The 17,122-nt window shown below is 36.2% G+C and overlaps 2 protein-coding genes, 1 long non-coding RNA gene and 4 other non-coding genes across 12 annotated transcripts in view; all 7 read left to right on the forward strand.

The window, feature by feature from the left end:
• The first annotated feature begins 447 nt into the window (after positions 1-447).
• On the forward strand, positions 448-4,305 carry sb:cb1058 (uncharacterized protein LOC394209 homolog). Of its 2 annotated transcripts, none has more exons than XM_059528659.1 (3): positions 448-577; positions 1,688-2,343; positions 3,501-4,305. In XM_059528659.1, exons 2-3 carry the CDS (start codon positions 1,732-1,734, stop codon positions 3,651-3,653), a joined length of 765 nt encoding a protein of 254 aa, XP_059384642.1. In that variant the 5' UTR covers positions 448-577; positions 1,688-1,731; the 3' UTR covers positions 3,654-4,305. The 2 variants fall into 2 exon arrangements, with proteins under 2 accessions (XP_059384642.1, XP_059384641.1); XM_059528658.1 differs by lacking the exon at positions 448-577 and adding an exon at positions 1,277-1,560.
• Positions 4,306-7,007: 2,702 nt separating this feature from the next.
• LOC132118923 (uncharacterized) overlaps positions 7,008-17,122 on the forward strand; it is a 350,882-nt gene continuing 340,767 nt past the window's right edge. Inside the window, exons 1-11 of one of the 5 annotated variants that reach the window (XR_009426079.1) lie at positions 7,008-7,432; positions 7,989-8,038; positions 8,216-8,262; positions 8,486-8,529; positions 8,656-8,702; positions 8,878-8,928; positions 9,125-9,151; positions 9,388-9,416; positions 9,671-9,719; positions 9,915-9,938; positions 10,099-10,240. This is a non-coding gene — a long non-coding RNA (uncharacterized LOC132118923). Of the gene's footprint in view, positions 7,433-7,988; positions 8,039-8,215; positions 8,263-8,485; positions 8,530-8,655; positions 8,703-8,877; positions 8,929-9,124; positions 9,152-9,387; positions 9,426-9,670; positions 9,724-9,783; positions 9,803-9,914; positions 9,939-10,098; positions 10,241-17,122 lie in introns of those variants that run through there. The other 4 variants (XR_009426076.1, XR_009426081.1, XR_009426080.1 and 1 more) reach the window with 4 other exon arrangements.
• Positions 8,740-8,804, forward strand: LOC132128817 (small nucleolar RNA SNORD29). Its single transcript, XR_009428389.1, has one exon. It is a non-coding gene; the product is annotated as a small nucleolar RNA SNORD29 (small nucleolar RNA).
• LOC132128839 (small nucleolar RNA SNORD22) lies at positions 9,461-9,587 on the forward strand. The gene has a single exon (XR_009428394.1). It is a non-coding gene; the product is annotated as a small nucleolar RNA SNORD22 (small nucleolar RNA).
• On the forward strand, positions 9,779-9,847 carry LOC132128828 (small nucleolar RNA SNORD31). Its single transcript, XR_009428391.1, has one exon. It is a non-coding gene; the product is annotated as a small nucleolar RNA SNORD31 (small nucleolar RNA).
• On the forward strand, positions 9,971-10,037 carry LOC132128834 (small nucleolar RNA SNORD31). The gene has a single exon (XR_009428392.1). It is a non-coding gene; the product is annotated as a small nucleolar RNA SNORD31 (small nucleolar RNA).
• LOC132118724 (basic leucine zipper transcriptional factor ATF-like) lies at positions 13,592-16,646 on the forward strand. The gene is made up of 3 exons (XM_059528660.1): positions 13,592-14,152; positions 14,340-14,444; positions 15,226-16,646. Exons 1-3 carry the CDS (start codon positions 14,075-14,077, stop codon positions 15,562-15,564), a joined length of 522 nt encoding a protein of 173 aa, XP_059384643.1. The 5' UTR covers positions 13,592-14,074; the 3' UTR covers positions 15,565-16,646.

Raw genomic sequence — 17,122 nt, forward strand, 5'->3', positions numbered from 1 at the left:
CCTTCACTGTCACTTTTATATTTTGAGATCCTTGTTTTACTCTCTTTATGTATTCCAAGATTAATTTGAGGGGGAAAATCATATAAATAACCAAGAGCATTTAGGTACACTGTGCTATGAGTATGTGTGTTGTGTACAGTGAGAGCTCAGTGGATTAGTATTCCTTTTGGAAATGGAAATCCCTCACAGTGCATCATGTTCCCACCCAGTGAATAATCCCAAAAACACATTTAAGAGTCCTGCTCAGGTGAGTCAGTTCTTCTGGTAATGGCTCTTGGCGACACTTGTACTTACAACTTTACAACTTGCGCAGTAAAATTTAGAAACTGTTTGTGTATTTAGGTCTGAGTTGGCTAATGCTTAGCATTTTCTATTTTTTGTAGGCTGCTTCCCTTCTTCAGTTAATTAAATGAAACAGATACCGAGAGAGAGAGAGAGAGAGAGAGAGGGAGGTATTAGTGTGCTTGAGTGACGACCGGTTCAGACAGTGTGACAATTGTGTGTGTCAGAGTAAGGTGAGTTGGGCACAGAACACAGAGAGCGAGTGAGAGCAGACTCACGCAAAAACACCAACAAGGTAAATTACTAACCTCCAGTGATCTTGGTTTTGTTTTGTATGTTTATTGTTATTAATTTTTCTGTCATTCACATTTTTGCATTGTATGTTAAGTGTATACATATTTAAGCTTATTATGAAGCATTCTGAATAGATAAATAAGACTCTTTATTTGTATAGCAGTACAGGTAAAAATATATTATTTTTTATGTATAAATTATAATTGACAATATCAAATGATATACTATAATTAGTCAATTCCTTTCTTTCAAACAGCAAAACCTTTACTGAAACATTTTGAATTTTATATACGACACGTTCAAACCAGTACTGAGAAATCTTCAAACATAAGAAAACTACACCACTAATTCTGCCTTAACATTTCCAAAGTTTTGGAGTCTTCAGCACAGCATTTAAATTAAAATATGTTCTCATCAATCATGTATTATGATATCTTTTAACTTTAAGTTCCTATATGTAAGTTATGGGCTTTACTAAAACGTTTATGTGATAAAATATTCATAGTTTGTTCTTAATTTCATGTTCCATTTCATTTGTAGTTCAACTATTTGTGAAATATATGGAAAGCCCAGCTTAATGCACGTCCTTAGATGAATAATATCAAAAACGTGCAATAATGACTGTGTAAATCTCTGCACAGTATGACATTATGAGTGATTTTGAGTCATCTGTTTTGGCACCAGCTGCAGTTCCAGCACAACCAATTGGAGTCAAAGTCAATGACAGGCTGGAGTTGATCTTATCAAAAAGTCATAAAGCAGAGAGTAGCCTGTCATTTTAGGAGACATGCTGTTCCTAAATAGAAACTTACTGATACGCTGTATACACACAGAATGAACTTTAAACAGTGTGCCTATGACGTGACTGATAAACACACATTAATGTGGGATGGAGGGGAGAGATAAACCTCAGGCCATGTTTAATTTCGACAATAGCCCAAAGGAAGCCTACATGCTGCTGCTCTTCTTCTTTTGTTTGATTGTGTAAGAAATGTCTTCTGAAAATTTTCTCATGACAAATATAAGGCTGATCTTTTCCCAACATTTTTAACAGATGACCACCATCACACGTCAAAGTCACATGTTTCCTTCTTCCTTCCTTCCTCTTTAGATTGCAAAGACTGGATTAACATCTCCTCCTTAGTTCACAAGACCATGACTATCGGCAGGAGCTCCAGAAAGAACAAGGCCCCTTGTTCTCCTCCTTTTCTGGACAAGGCTAATGGATTCTATGGGCGCTTGGATGAGGTGTTTGGAGACAATGTACAGATGGAAAAAGAGACCACAGAGGAACAGATAGGAACCGTAATCCGGAGCACCCAAGACAATAGTACAGCTCCAGGCTGGATAGAAGAAGATGACCATGTGGTTGATTTTAATCAGGGAATGATGGATGATGATGGGATCACTTTACTGAAGAAAAAGCCCAGCAGACTGAGTCGCCGCTGGAGCAGGATGAGCTCCAGGAAGGGAAAATATGACAAATTTTACTCAGAAAAAGAACTCTGTGATGAGACCAACAAGCCCACCTCTGTAGATCTAAACCCAGAGGTTTCACCAGTAGCCCAAACCCTGGAAAACAGCAAAACGGCAACACTGATCCATTTCTCTGTGAGCGAGCATGCTGATGACCAGATTCTGTTATCAGGGAAGAAAGAGGGAAAACGGGAAATGGAAGATACAAGAAAAGAGAAGAAGGCAGAAGGCAAACTGAATGGAGAGTCAATGGAAGTTATAAAGAGGACCACTTTGAAGAATTATCGCAAGGTGAGATTTAGTCCTTAGGGTTGGTTGTTTAATTCATTTTGAAAAATTGCGCCGAATTGCGCTCGGTTTCGTTGGCGTCCGTTCCTCCGCCTAAATATCGTAGCTACTAAAATACCCTAACTGCAATCTACTTAAATCGCCGTTGCTATCGCAACGATTCTTTTTGGTGAATAAAACCATGGCCGCAACCCGCTTAGTCAGAACGAATGATTCTAATGAGTCGATTCTTTTTAGTGAATCAAACAGAAACTGCATACAACACCGTAAGATTACATTAGTTAATGACTGATTGTTCACATAACAGTGTGTAGATAAAGATACAAGCGTATGGCAGTGCTATTTTATAACTAGACTAAATGTGTTCCCATATTTGTGCCATTGGTGTTTAATATGGCAATAGTTAATACAAAATATTGGTTTGCATTGCACCTTAAACAGACAGTCTACAGACCATTTCCAAATTTTGCTTGATAATAATATCATTGTGAATAAATCCGAGCATAACTGCGATACCTTCAATGTCCTATGCATCATCCCAGTATCTACTTATAATATTTCAGTCTTAAGGAGTTAATAGCTACTATTTGGCAGGTCACTTAAGCAGGCAGGGCTATGGTTACTCTATAACCATCTGTGGTTTAAAAAAGGAAGATATTTTATAGAGGCATATGGGTTAAAGTTCCTTTTTCTGCATTGTGCAGAAATAAGCAGTCTGTTATTTCTGCTATAGGGTCCATCAGGCCATAACTGTTTACATTTGGTGTAATATAGCATGCTTGTCTCTCCTTTTCATCTCTCCACCCTCCCTAATAGTTATATCCTTATTCCCACCCTCTTGTGTATTAGTCCTTTTCTTGAACTGTTTTCTCTTATATGGTCATCGGACAGATGGAAGTGATACAGGGACAACAACTCTTTTCATTTGCACACAAGGTGACCTTGATTAGAGGAATGTATGTGAATAACCACACAACCCTGTCACCTCCATTCTGTCCTTTAGTTCAGCTAATAAGGGCACATTCTTTCTCTGTCAGAGCAATGACCCTGTAGAACTGAACAAACATCTTCCTAATTAACAGTGATGTATGTTCATATAAAGGGTGTTGTTTTCTGTGATAAATTGGCTTTATCATTTATTTTTGCCTTTCTACTTTTAGGCCGTGGACAGAGCTTTCCGTCGAGGATGGGAGACTTTTGTTGCCAATCTGTACAGTGTGACACTGACACCTATATCATCAACCTCCTCTTCATCCACACCATCAAACAAAACTGAATTGAACAGGAATCGTGTTTTAGCAGAATTCAGATAACAGCAGAACAGACTGATTTGTATTTTCAAATTGATGAGTAATTTCATTTATTAATTTAAATGTGCTCAAATATTTAATATGCATATAAATTGCATATAACTGATAACCATCGATCTTGTTTTAAACTGATCATTATGTAACCTGAAATGAAAGGTCAATATTTGAACTTTTTATCAGTGTATAAATTTGTTATCACAGTGCTAACTAAAGAGGCGTCTACCTGATCTTTGTTCCCTTGTGAGGAAACACGAGGCCTATAATTATCCAATGTGGACAGATCTTTTTTATTTGATGTGATAATGTTTATGAGCTGTGAACAGTAGCAGAGTTCCTGTACTTTGGCGATGAACGTAAATTACAGGTTTTGTACCAAAGAGTTAACTCTTAAAAAAAAAAAAAAAAAAAAAAACTGGGAGCTCATGGAATTTTTTTTTTTTTAATGTCATCAACAGGTAATATCACTGGCAGTGAAGTATATAAATAACTGAGCCTAGAGATAAAGTGAAGATGGCTTTTGTTTTCTTGGGACTTATTTATCTTGTCTAACTTACTTGCTGAACCCAGTTTCCTAATGTAATGCAGGATAATTTGTATTTGTAATGTCTCATTTAATCTGCATTGTGACAAAGCAGTACTTATAATAAAAATGAAAGTGAGAAAAAAATCAATCAGTTTGGCTTGATTCTGTTCTACTGCTCAAAAGTGTTGTAGTGTTATTTCCCATACATTAAAAAAAAAAAGTATAATAATGTTTTAAACAGCAAATACATATACCAAAATATATAGATATATGCCAAATATAGTGAAGCTCAATGAAATACATTTTGGAAATACAAATACACATACTAAGAAAAGTTGTATAGTAGTATTCTATTCTTAACATAGCAAAATAGTCATGTTAAACATTGTGGTTGATAAGGTTCAGCATTCATCACACACTGGAATGGAAGGTCAAGCCAGACGCATTCCATTGTGGGATACTATATCCCATGCAGTGTTCTCTTATTATGACTGGTCTGGACAGTTTGATAATTAGGGTGGGTCATCTAGGGAATCGATGAATACAGAAAATAAGCACATTATGCACAGTATACAGTCGTGGCCAAAAGTTTTGAGAATTGCGTAAATATTGGAAATTGGAAAAGTTGCTGCTTAAGTTTTTATAATAGCAATTTGCATATACTCCAGAATGTTATGAAGAGTGATCAGATGAATTTCATAGTCCTTCTTTGCCATGAAAATTAACTTAATCCCAAATAAACCTTTCCACTGCATTTCATTGCTGTCATTAAAGGACCTGCTGAGATCATTTCAGTAATCGTCTTGTTAACTCAGGTGAGAATGTTGACGAGCACAAGGCTGGAGATCATTATGTCAGGCTGATTGGGTTAGAATGGCAGACTTGACATGTTAAAAGGAGGGTGATGCTTGAAATCATTGTTCTTCCATTGTTAACCATGGTGACCTGCAAAGAAACACGTGCAGCCATCATTGCGTTGCATAAAAATGGCTTCACAGGCAAGGATATTGTGGCTACTAAGATTGCACCTAAATCAACAATTTATAGGATCATCAAGAACTTCAAGGAAAGAGGTTCAATTCTTGTAAAGAAGGCTTCAGGGCGTCCAAGAAAGTCCAGCAAGCGCCAGGATCGTCTCCTAAAGAGGATTCAGCTGCGGGATCGGAGTGCCACCAGTGCAGAGCTTGCTCAGGAATGGCAGCTGGCAGGTGTGAGCGCATCTGCACGCACAGTGAGGCCAAGACTTTTGGAAGATGGCCTGGTGTCAAGAAGGGCAGCAAAGAAGCCACTCCTCTCCAAAAAAAACAGCAGGGAGAGATTGATCTTCTGCAGAAAGTATAGTGAATGGACTGCTGAGGACTGGGGCAAAGTCATATTCTCCGATGAAGCCCCTTTCCGATTGTTTGGGGCATCTGGAAAAAGGCTTGTCTGGAGAAGAAAAGGTGAGCGCTACCATCAGTCCTGTGTCATGCCAACAGTAAAGCATCCTGACACCATTCATGTGTGGGGTTGCTTCTCATCCAAGGGAGTGGGCTCACTCACAATTCTGCCCAAAAACACAGCCATGAATAAAGAATGGTACAAAACACCCTCCAACAGCAACTTCTTCCAACAATCCAACAACAGTTTGGTGAAGAACAATGCATTTTCCAGCACGATGGAGCACCGTGCCATAAGGCAAAAGTGAGAACTAAGTGGCTCGGGGACCAGAATGTTGAAATTTTGGGTCCATGGCCTGGAAACTCCCCAGATCTTAATCCCATTGAGAACTTGTGGTCAATCCTCAAGAGGCGGGTGGACAAACAAAAACCCACTAATTCTGACAAACTCCAAGAAGTGATTATGAAAGAATGGGTTGCTATCAGTCAGGATTTGGCCCAGAAGTTGTTTGAGAGCATGTCCAGTCGAATTGCAGAGGTCCTGAAAAAGAAGGGCCAACACTGCAAATACTGACTCTTTGCATAAATGTCATGTAATTGTCGATAAAAGCCTTTGAAACATATGAAGTGCTTGTAATTATATTTCAGTACATCACAGAAACAACTGAAACAAAGATCTAAAAGCAGTTTAGCAGCAAACTTTTTGAAAACTAATATTTATGTAATTCTCAAAACTTTTGGCCACGACTGTACATACTACATACTACATAGATGTAGACTACTGTGAGTAGCTTTGCAGTTTCAAATCAATTGTAGGCCTAACAGCAACTTATATCGGTGCAGATATGGTGCCATCTAGTGGAAAATGTGAATCTTAAAAATTGACAGTTATGATTTTCATCTGCTTTTTATATTACAAATCAACAATCAAACAAAAATAAAATAAATAAATAAATAAATAATAATTATAATAATAAAACTTCTACAGCTGTGTATGTGATACTCGTATACGTGTGTTATACGTTCAAATTGTGTTATACATTATTTTGCCTCTAAGTGTCTGCTCTCACTATGCTGCATTTATTAGTTTTGCTATATATGTTATTATGTGCACTGGAAAAAAATGTTTTACATACTTTTGTGCAGTTACAGTTTATTATTTTAATATTAAATATTAATTGTTTAATTCATAAACCACAACGAATGTTGGCGCTTTTGATAAAAAGCGATCCAGTAACCTCATTGGTTGTTTGTAAAATGGGCGTGGATTTTACGTGACAAGTATAAAAGGCGCCGAGACCTTCCCTTCGTCCATTTTGGAGCAGCTTCTTCTCTGGTAAGGTGTTTTGCAGTATCTATATTATCTATGGTGTAGTTGTTCAGTTTTTTTTATTGCGTCGTTTTCTACAAAGTGTTCTTAAGTTATATGTAATTATTTTTTTTCTTAGTATGCATTTACACGTATATTCCAGTCCGTAGTCCTTAACTAGGTAACTTCTGGGTATTTCCAATCCGCTGGCCCACGAGTCTCTTGATTTGTATCTGAACCCATCCTGGTTTATCTATTGCTATTATTTGAAATCTTCCAATTATTATCAAAGTTTACATGCTTCTATAACGTTATTAAAACGTATTTTCTGCTGGTTTGCTTTTTTAAGACTTTGGCAAGATCTCTCAATGATGATAACTCACAGACCTGTACTGAAATACTGTGATTGCACTATATTTATCTGAAGAGAGACTGACGTCAATTTCGCGGAATTTTATTGGAAACCCTCCGTGTTCTGAAAGCTTCAAATTCAAACACGTGTCTCAACTGCACGGTTTTCTTTTGCAGCTGTCGACCACGAGGAGCATGACTTGCATGGGCTTATGGGAAGGTAAGGGTGCAATTCTTAGTGCTTTTCCTAAAGCATACATGGAAATCTAATTAATTTAATCTTTTGGCCAGTTTCGTATTTGAAGATCACTTAAATATTGCGTTAAACCGCTGCTTATAAGGGCACAATACTCCATCGGCATTATTGGATGCATTTTACATGCTAGATTGTGCTGCATATGTAAACCTGATATTAAGGAGCTCTTAACTGAAACCATAACATCTAATGAAACCAATTTTACTGCATATTAGTTTATTACATACATGTACTGCATGGCTCCTTTTTATAACGAAGTTTAATTGATCCAGGATCTTAGTTCTGTGGTTTAGGCCTGAATTGTGGTCTACCACATCCAAGAAGTAACTGCAGCACTTGTGTGCTGAATGTATGAATTGACTTCCAGTGCTACTGTGATGACCTCTGAATTCTCTCTTCCTGAATTGCTTTGATGTAACGGTTCTTAACTGAGTAGCATTGGACATCTAGTTCACAGTGCAAAGCATTATTGTTAGCTTGTTTGTGAATGCAGGCACTTATTAAAGGATTTGTTTTGCAGTTTCCATGCCCTCTGCTGGGATGAGTAGACCGAGATCTGTTAAATTCAAGGTAAGCTCTCCAAGTGTTGACGGTCCTCTTTTTAAGACCGATCATTTATGATGATTTCAAAAGACAAGCATATGTCTGAATTCCTGTGATGTTTGCCTTTTTTGTTCTGACATAAGGTAGATGACTAGTCCAGTCACCTCCCTATTGCAGGAACTAATTGTTATGTTTTATTTTAAGGCATCCTTCTCATGAACTTGAGAGCATGATGACCATGGGTTGTGTTGGTAAGTAGTTTTTCGAATTCCAAGTTAGGGTATCAAATCTGTTGTCTGAAGTGATTTAAGTATTTATATCTTAACTGGACGACAGATTTGTCACATGGCATTCTAGTCACCAAAGTATGATCAGACTATGTACAGGTTTGGTTTATTTTTATAACCGTGGCTAATTTGTTTAAAATGCGTTTTTTTTTTTTTTTTTTTTTTTTCTCCCCCTTCCCCTCTCTAGGTAATTTGCCTCCTTTTGTCGTGTTGGTCAGGGTACATCATGAGGTGAGGGTTTTTAATATCTAGACCACTTTATTGACCCATTGTGTTATAGTCCCCAAAACCCTGGTCAGACCGCAATGAACTTGGTTTTGTTTCTCTATAGTTTTAATAAAGCTCTTTGTCTTTTAGGTAGTGCCTGCATGATGAGCTCTCACCAAAGACCTGGAACTCCCGAGGTACTGCTGTTTTTTTTAAATGCAGTGTTTAGCTCAGTCTCTGTGATGAAGATACTTAGCTCACTTTGATCCTTTGTGAAAAGACACGAACACCTGAGAGACTTATTTGCTGCGTATCATTCTGATTTTACATATGACTATGACTATGTCTACATCATTCCTCTTTTCTTGACAGGGCTGTTTTTTGTCCAAGACTGAGTGGCTCAAGTCCTTTTGGTGGTATTGGGTAAGATTACTTGTTCCCATGTGCTACTTATTAATACTCAATCCCTCTGTAATGTATGATTAATTTTTTTGGAATCTCGTTCGTCTGAAAACCTGTTGATAAGTCTTTGTGAATGACGTTACAGTACATGTTTCCACCTACATTTTGCATGCTCTGTGTCTGAAGTGACACCCAGATTTGTTTTCTCTCTCTAAAGGTTTCACATCTGTAGTACGCTCAACGGGTAAGCATATGCACTTACTATATCATTCCGTTGGATATTGTCTTTAGTTAACTTTTACCTCTCAGTGCTTGATTCCATCTGTAACTATGATGATTTTTACAGTCTCGTTCGTCTGAAGTCCTGCTGATAAATTAAATTAAGCTTACTGATGTTACAGATTTGACATTTGTATCTGCATTTTATTGTAGCTCTCCCATCTGAAACCTAATAAGTTTTTTTTTTTCTTAATCTATTAGGTGGCACACCTGATGTGGGGAGTTAACAGGTGAGAATTGTTTCTAATAAACAATGACCCTATTGCAGCTGGTCCTTTTATGATGTAATCTGCACATGTCTTACGCCCGGTGTCAATACCAGAACCTGAAAAGGTGAACCCACTGGTATTGCCTGGGCAATAAGGGGATGACTCGTTGGGGTTACCAACAGTCTGAGAAGGACCAGCTTTAACGTAGATATGTTTTCTCTTCAGATGTTCCCTAATTTTTTTTTTTTTTTCCCCCCCTCATTGATTCCTTTCAGGACTGCAGGGGATTCTTAAAGTTCTGCTCCCTTGAACGTATTGAAGCTGGTATGTTGTGTGGGTGTTTGGGGTTTTATTTTTTTTTTTTATAAACTAGTTGTATGTGAACTAGGTGTGATGACTGCGATACCGCCCCAGTCTGATTTATCTGACTGAATGGTAACCTCTGACCTCAGTAAATGGATTCAATTTAAAATCTGTACTTGTCAAACATTTAGCTGATTCTTATCTCTTTCCCCTCAGGTAGTTTTGTGACTGACTTTAAAGGTTCGTTTCATATTGGCTTGGTTTTGGATTCCATTTTTAATGATGACTTATATCGCCCCAGTCTGATGTGTTATGACTGATTGATAATTCTGATTAAATGTAGACTATTTAAATGTACTAGTTTAAGAGTCTCTCAGACACTTTCTTTTATAACCCCCAGGTCACTTAAATTGCATCGGAGAAGTTGAACTTGCTGAAACCTGATGTTCATCCCTGTACTATAGATCTGCTGAACTAAAGTGACTGGTGTTCGTGACTTTTTCTTTGTCTTTATTCTGAAGATTGCAAAATAAAAGTCTCCTGAATTTGCAGTTTCAAATAGTGAGTCATCACCTTGTTTGTGTGTTTTTGTTTCCTTTTTTTTTTGTAAAGCAAAAGGCTCACACAGCACTAGATTTATGCATCATGAATGGTCTATTTTTTTTTACAACTTGGTGTTGGTATGTAAAGCTTCACACTCGAGCTAGAAGTAGTGTTGTGTCATGTTTACTTACTTGCTGCTTTACCACACCAAAAAATGGTTATTCTACAGTGTCAGCACTAATCTAATTGTTTCCATTGAGAAATTCAAGCTCAATTAAACTTGTTTCTCTTGGGAAGATTACTTGAACCGTGTTAAAGTTTAAAAAGCAGCAATGCTGTTATTTGCTACCCTTTTAAAGGGTATTTTAATTGTTCTGATGAGGGGGAGGAAAGATTAATATAAAATGTGGCTAGATTAGAAGCGGCCTCCCTCTCATGATCTTCAATCAAAAGAGGAAGGCTAAAGACTGACCTGTAATTTTAAATGGCAGTAAAAAGACCGCAGCTTGTTCTAGAAAGATGACCAGATTTGAGGTGGAGTTTTCTTTGGAGACATGATGTATCTTTTAATGCAGCTGAACACTCGGCTAGTTACAAATGGTGTTGAACCACATGCAAGGAAAACAATTTAGCTTCTATTTCCAAGCTTTTAAAGTGTATCGCTTTGTGGGCTTTCAAAAACTCACTACCTGTTGGTAGTACAGCTACTTAGACATCCATCTTATTTGGAAAAACATTTGCATTGCATATTCAGTCCATTCAGGGTTTTTCTTTTTCATTGTCCATCTCCAATGTTAAAACATCAGTCAGCTGTGAAGAGCCGAGCTGCTATATCTAAATAGCCAGTCCACACATGTAACACTGCATCCCACAATGCACCAGTAATGGGTCTTAATGTCATCAAGGGCTAAAACCTGCACAACATTTAGAAAACAAGCATGTTTACAGATTTCTCCAACAGCAATTCCGTTTCATAAAAATACAGATGACTGTGTTTAACAAAAGACTCGCCTCTTGAATGGCATCTTTTGATAAAGCACCAGGTAGGTCCTGTTTGTTGGCAAAAACTAACCGAGTGGCTCCTGCTAATTGCTATTCAAGAGAATGCATTAATTACAAAGTGTAATGTATATAGAAACCCACACACCACATTTTATTGATTCACAACTATGTGGCCTTTTATGTTCACTAAAAGATGCCAATGTATCAAATGTATAAAACTCTGCATAGGTCCAAGATATTGGTCCACTAACATCTTGTTATAAAGCCCCCAGTTCTTTCCTGCAGTCCTCCAGTCTCAATCTGTCAGTGCTGTCCACTACCCACACTAGTCCATCTGTACTCTCAAAATAATTCCTCCAGTATGATCTGTGACTTTTGGCCACCTACATCCCTGGTATTCATCTTAAACCTATAGTCTCTCTGAAGAAAAAGAGAACCAAAAAATAATTCACTTGTTTATGTATCACAGTAACATTGGTAAACCGTTTGTATACCTGCACATTCTCTCTCTCTCTGTGTGTGTGTGTATATATATATATATATATATATATATATATTAGTGCTGTCAAACGATTAATCGCATCCAAAATAATTGCCTTTTTGCCAATTAGTTTAATTAAAAATTAGCATCTAATAATGCTCTCAACCTCGTACTTATGCAAAACTTATATAACACCATCAGATTTTCTGCCGTGCTCTTTATGATCGAGTGTATTTAGCCTAATGTTGGAGAGATCGTGCTGACACGCCGTTAAACTTCTTCAGGATGGTTGTTTTTCCAGCATTGTCAAGAGCTCTATACAGAAAGGTTAAGGACCCACAACAGTCTTTAGCATCACAGGTAATGAGAACTACACTATGATTGGTTAGAGAGCTCGAAAAGATGGAGCTGAAGGTATATGATTGGCTGTTCAAGCTGTCATTCATTCTTGGCCTTTTTCTATTGGCGCAGGAAAAAACCCCGGCAAGGGCGTGTCTGCAAGTTATTGTAAATTCAGTAGTTTCAATAGCGCCCCCTTATGTGCATTTTCTAAACATGTGAGCTCCACCAAAACGACTTCTTGTAAAGTAGGTTCGTCTCACGTTCTTTTGTCTGACTGATTGTTTGATCGCTTGGTCATCCATTCTAGTTTAACCGTATTGTTATTTGGGTAGGACGGGAGAGGGTGAACAATGTGGATTTACTTTTAAATTGTTACATATTTAGATATAAGTTTAGCATGGATGATGATGTATCAGCCAAAGTGTTATTAGGGGAACTAAAATCAAACTAACTTAATTGTTATAGCACAAAGTGTCAAATATTAAGAGGAGTAAGCTATGGCCTGTTATTTTAACCCCTGATAAACTTTTACAAAATGTATAGATTAAATTTGTTAATTCTTATTCATATTTATAGTTTTAAGTGTCATTAAAGAAAAACAACTATTATATTTACAATTTAATTTGATTTATATGCAAGCATATTAATATTTACATATTTTAATTTAATTTAAACACTATAAATGAAAATGTAATGATTTTACTCAGTTAACCTATAGGATTTAATGAAAGCAAGGTTGTCTGAATTGCACATATGTATCTGTAAAAAGACAAAATTCATGGAAAAAAATTAAGAATTAAAAAATAATAAAAACTAGTAATGACATGTCACTTGGGGTCTTCTGTGCCAAAACCTTCTGCCAAATATTAATTATTAATAGGGTTAAGGGTGAATATTTTAGAATAAAAATAAAATATAAAAAATTACAAACAAGCAACCATAATTACATTAATACAGAGAACATTTGTATTAGTGGGGTTTATGGTAAATTACAATTAAGAAAAATAATGAGAATATTAATGAGAAGACCTCAGTGAAGGAGTTTATTGCAGCATAGTACAGTATGGTATTATTATTATTAATAATAATAATACATTTGTAATGGGGTACAATCATCATTTTATTGTTTATATCTCATTATAAACATATGATGAATCAGAAATACTGTGGTCTAAAATGTGTAGCTAATTGAATAGTTTTAATGTTTGTCAGTGTCCTTTGGCTTTCATCGAAAGAAAAGTCTAGCATCTACATTAACTGTTGGACAGCACAACCCCCCTTACGGTAAATTCCTTGTTTGTTTAATTTGTATCAGTTTTCCCCTCCTTGAAAATGCAGCACTTATGTTTGCAGCAGATTCTGTCCATTAGTTGCCGCCATATGCCTGTAAATGAAAGACACGATTGCAAACATTTCTCCATGCAGAAGCTTGTAACTCCTACTAAATTATATGAGTATTTAAAAAAATGCTGGATTCATTTTGTCAATTTGTTATATTAATTTCGGTAATAATGACATCCTGTAGATAATATCTTACATAAGCCTTCAGATCCCTCACAGCTACACCCCTTTGGACTTCCTGCTTGGAATTCCCAGTATTTGTCAGTGTAAAGCGGGAAATGAACAGCCTACATACTGGCAGTACCGTGCCGGAAGCCATGATCTCCCTGCTCCGCTAACCGGGCCATTTAAAATAATTCGAAACCGAAAACATTCGAGTCCAGCTCTCTGTTGCGTCAGGCCATTCACAGAGCTATTGGCTCATTCCGCCGCCCACGGACAACATCACAAAGACCTCGGAGCAGTTTAAATCATGACCAGGCGCTCTACTTCAGTAGTTCAGACTAGCCTACTTCTGCTTCAGCATTCTTTCAACGCGCTTGCTTTTCAATTAGAAACATTTCGTGCAGTACTGAAATACTACTAAAGACCGTTGATTTATTCTGAAAGTATACATGCAAGCATTTTGTTCTGATTTAACTGTCGAAAAGCATCAGTGCACTTGGAGATGCCAGCTGCTGTCATGGACAACTTTGACCAGGGAAGTCCTTTCTCTCAAAGTGATTCGCAAAGTCCTCTTGATTGGGTAGGAATTAATTTCAATAATTAATTATTAATGATTTAGTTATTACAAGCAAAAAAATATTAATATTATTATTATTATATTTTGTATTATTTTGTTATATCTAAAATATGTATTATTTGTTTATATATAAATAAATCTATATTTATATTATATAGTGTAAATCATATGATCTGATGATTGTCTTTAGAGCACACATGCAGAGGACCACAGGCACCATCGCAGAGACAAAAACAGAGATGCAGCTCGAAAGAGTCGCAGAAAACACACAGAGAAGGCAGACATACTGCATGAGGTGAATAGCAAATTAAAACCTTTGACACTCTCTTTTTCCCCTTTTTAATGGGTTTGTGTTGCTCGGTCCCTATTTTTTACCTCTTCAAATCCATGCATTTGTTGTATCTTTTCATTTGCATTACTCACACAACTATATATTTACCTTTTATTCTTTATTATTGTTATTGTCCACATAGCCTATATTCTTACTTGGAATCATGAAGTAATGTGCCATAATCATACATTTCATAAGAAGGTCTATTTCTCTGGAGGATATTGTTTGTGTGTTTGTTAATGAATAGTTTATAGTCTGTGTGTGTGTATAGGAGCATTTGTATTGCACAACCTTTCAGTGCAGAGGAGGCATTTCTTGGAAACATAGAGCATGACTGGGACAGCTTACAGATTAGTTATTCTAGTGGCTGACTGGTTATTTCAGTTCAACATCTGACATGTCATACATTCACTTTCATTTTCACTCCAGATGATGTACAAATCTAGGAGTTTCCCCTTTTTATCCAACCCAATAATCACATCTCAGATCCTTTCTAAGACTAACAAAATATGAGGAAGTCTGAATTATTGTTATATTTTTAAATAATGGGTGTGATGACCTATGAACTTTATGTGTGGGAAAAGCAGCTCAGGTCAAATTTGTTTTAAATGACTTTTTATTTGACACTACTTGCATTACTGCCGCATTCCTTAAATTTTGTTACTTCTGCTTGAAGTCATGCCAATATTGTATTGTCTATAAACTAATTAAGAAAATATATATTTTTATTTTATTTTTTACCTAGGAACTCCAAACCTTAGAGCAGTCTAATGCCGCATTCATAAAAGAAATCGCTGAACTGAAGAAGGAGCTTCAATTCTACACCACAGCCTTGGAACAACATATACCTCACTGCACTAAGCAGTGTCCATTTGAACCATCAGTTAATGTTACAGAAGGACCGTCCACAGCTACACCCTCTACCTCAGATGTCACCTTCAACTCTGACCCCAACCTCTTGCCAGAACTTGCATTCTTACCAGACACTGATTCAGTGGACTTATCTCTAGCAGACCTCCTCGACAGTGCTGATTGGTGTCCATGGGACTCAGTGAATGGAAATGGGTGTCTACAGCAGTTCTGAGGTGCTGTACAATCAGTTGTTCGGTCACAAGGCTTACACACTACTACATCTTGCAAACAGCCCTTTTTGTGGTGTTCAAATGCTAATGGTGCTATAAAAAACATAATCCATTAAAGTGTGAATATATTATATAAACAATACTTACAGGTGGCATTTACATGTAGCTATATTTTAGATACGGCATTATATTTTTTTAATATGTAGGACCACAGCCTATGTTGGGCTTATTGATTCCATACTTTAATCCATTTTGATTTGTAATATGAAAATGTTCAGTTATTTCATTAAATTATTTTTAATAATTGTAAATGTTATTTATTGAAATATGGGTCAATGACACTCATTCCTGTCCAGTTATATGATTTTATTCAGATTAAAGCAACTGTGTGTAGTTTTATGTATTTGGGCAATGTTGAAGCGCCTTCAAAATATATCACTGTTTCAAGGTACTTTAAAAAAGGTACATATTTGCTGCAATGTCTTACAAGACATGCTACACAACATCTATATATGCCAATAACACAGCAGTGATATAGGTATCCCATGGCAACATATACAGTCAATCGCTGTCTTACAATACAAAGACATTGTGTAGGAAGAAGACAAGAAAGATCAAACCAAAATCCAGAATAGATGAACATATACGTAGAATCAAAATATGTACTGAGGTCAGTGGATTTTTATAGTCAGCCCATAGAGGTGACCAAGTATACCAAAAGTCATTAGGCCTCTAATGTAAGTCATAGGTTAGTTTTTTTAACGGTTTAAGAGAAGTAGCCTGACTCATATTTTTACCAAATATGTACAAACATTTAACTTTTTTCATTCTGTACCATGGTCAAGACACGATTCAAATGTTACAATTCAAAAGATATGGATACGGAGACCGAGTATGCAAAGGATTTACCAGTAATCTTCTGTACAGTATGATTTTATCCTGTTGCAGTCCCAAAACAAATGTATCATGTCAACCTCACATTTAAAACACAACTGGGAAACATTGAGAAATATTTTATAAATGTGAAACGGCATTAGGTACGTCCTGTGAATAAACTTAACATTTTGTTCATTGTTCAAACCCATTTTTTTTATTAGCTTGAATTAATGCTTTAGTAGGGATTATAGTGAAAAAGGTGTAACTGTAGATTGCCTATAAAATTAAATAAAAGGAAATGGTGGCATAAACAATTTGACAGTTTTTAATTCTTCATTTTTTTAATTACATTTTTTTTTTAAATCAGCATGCGTGACCTATATGCCCTTTTATTATTTTAATCATATGAGGAGGATATTCTGCTAGAGTATGTTTAGGCATTAGTATGTTTTTTTTTTGTTTTGTTTTTTTTATTTTAAGTTGGCCTATTTAGTCTTTTTTTAACGTTTACAAAAAATTTAGTATTTCATAAAAAAAAGGTGAATTTGTTTTTATTTTTTTGTGTTGTAATTGGTGGTTATGCAAATGGTAGCCTAATTTTAAAGTCATTATAATATAAATTGTAGGCTTACATTTTTAACTTGATTTTTTTAAATAATTGTGTAAACATTCGCATTTGTCAAT

Source organism: Carassius carassius, chromosome 3 (assembly GCF_963082965.1).
Source record: "Carassius carassius chromosome 3, fCarCar2.1, whole genome shotgun sequence".
NCBI lineage: Eukaryota > Metazoa > Chordata > Actinopteri > Cypriniformes > Cyprinidae > Carassius > Carassius carassius.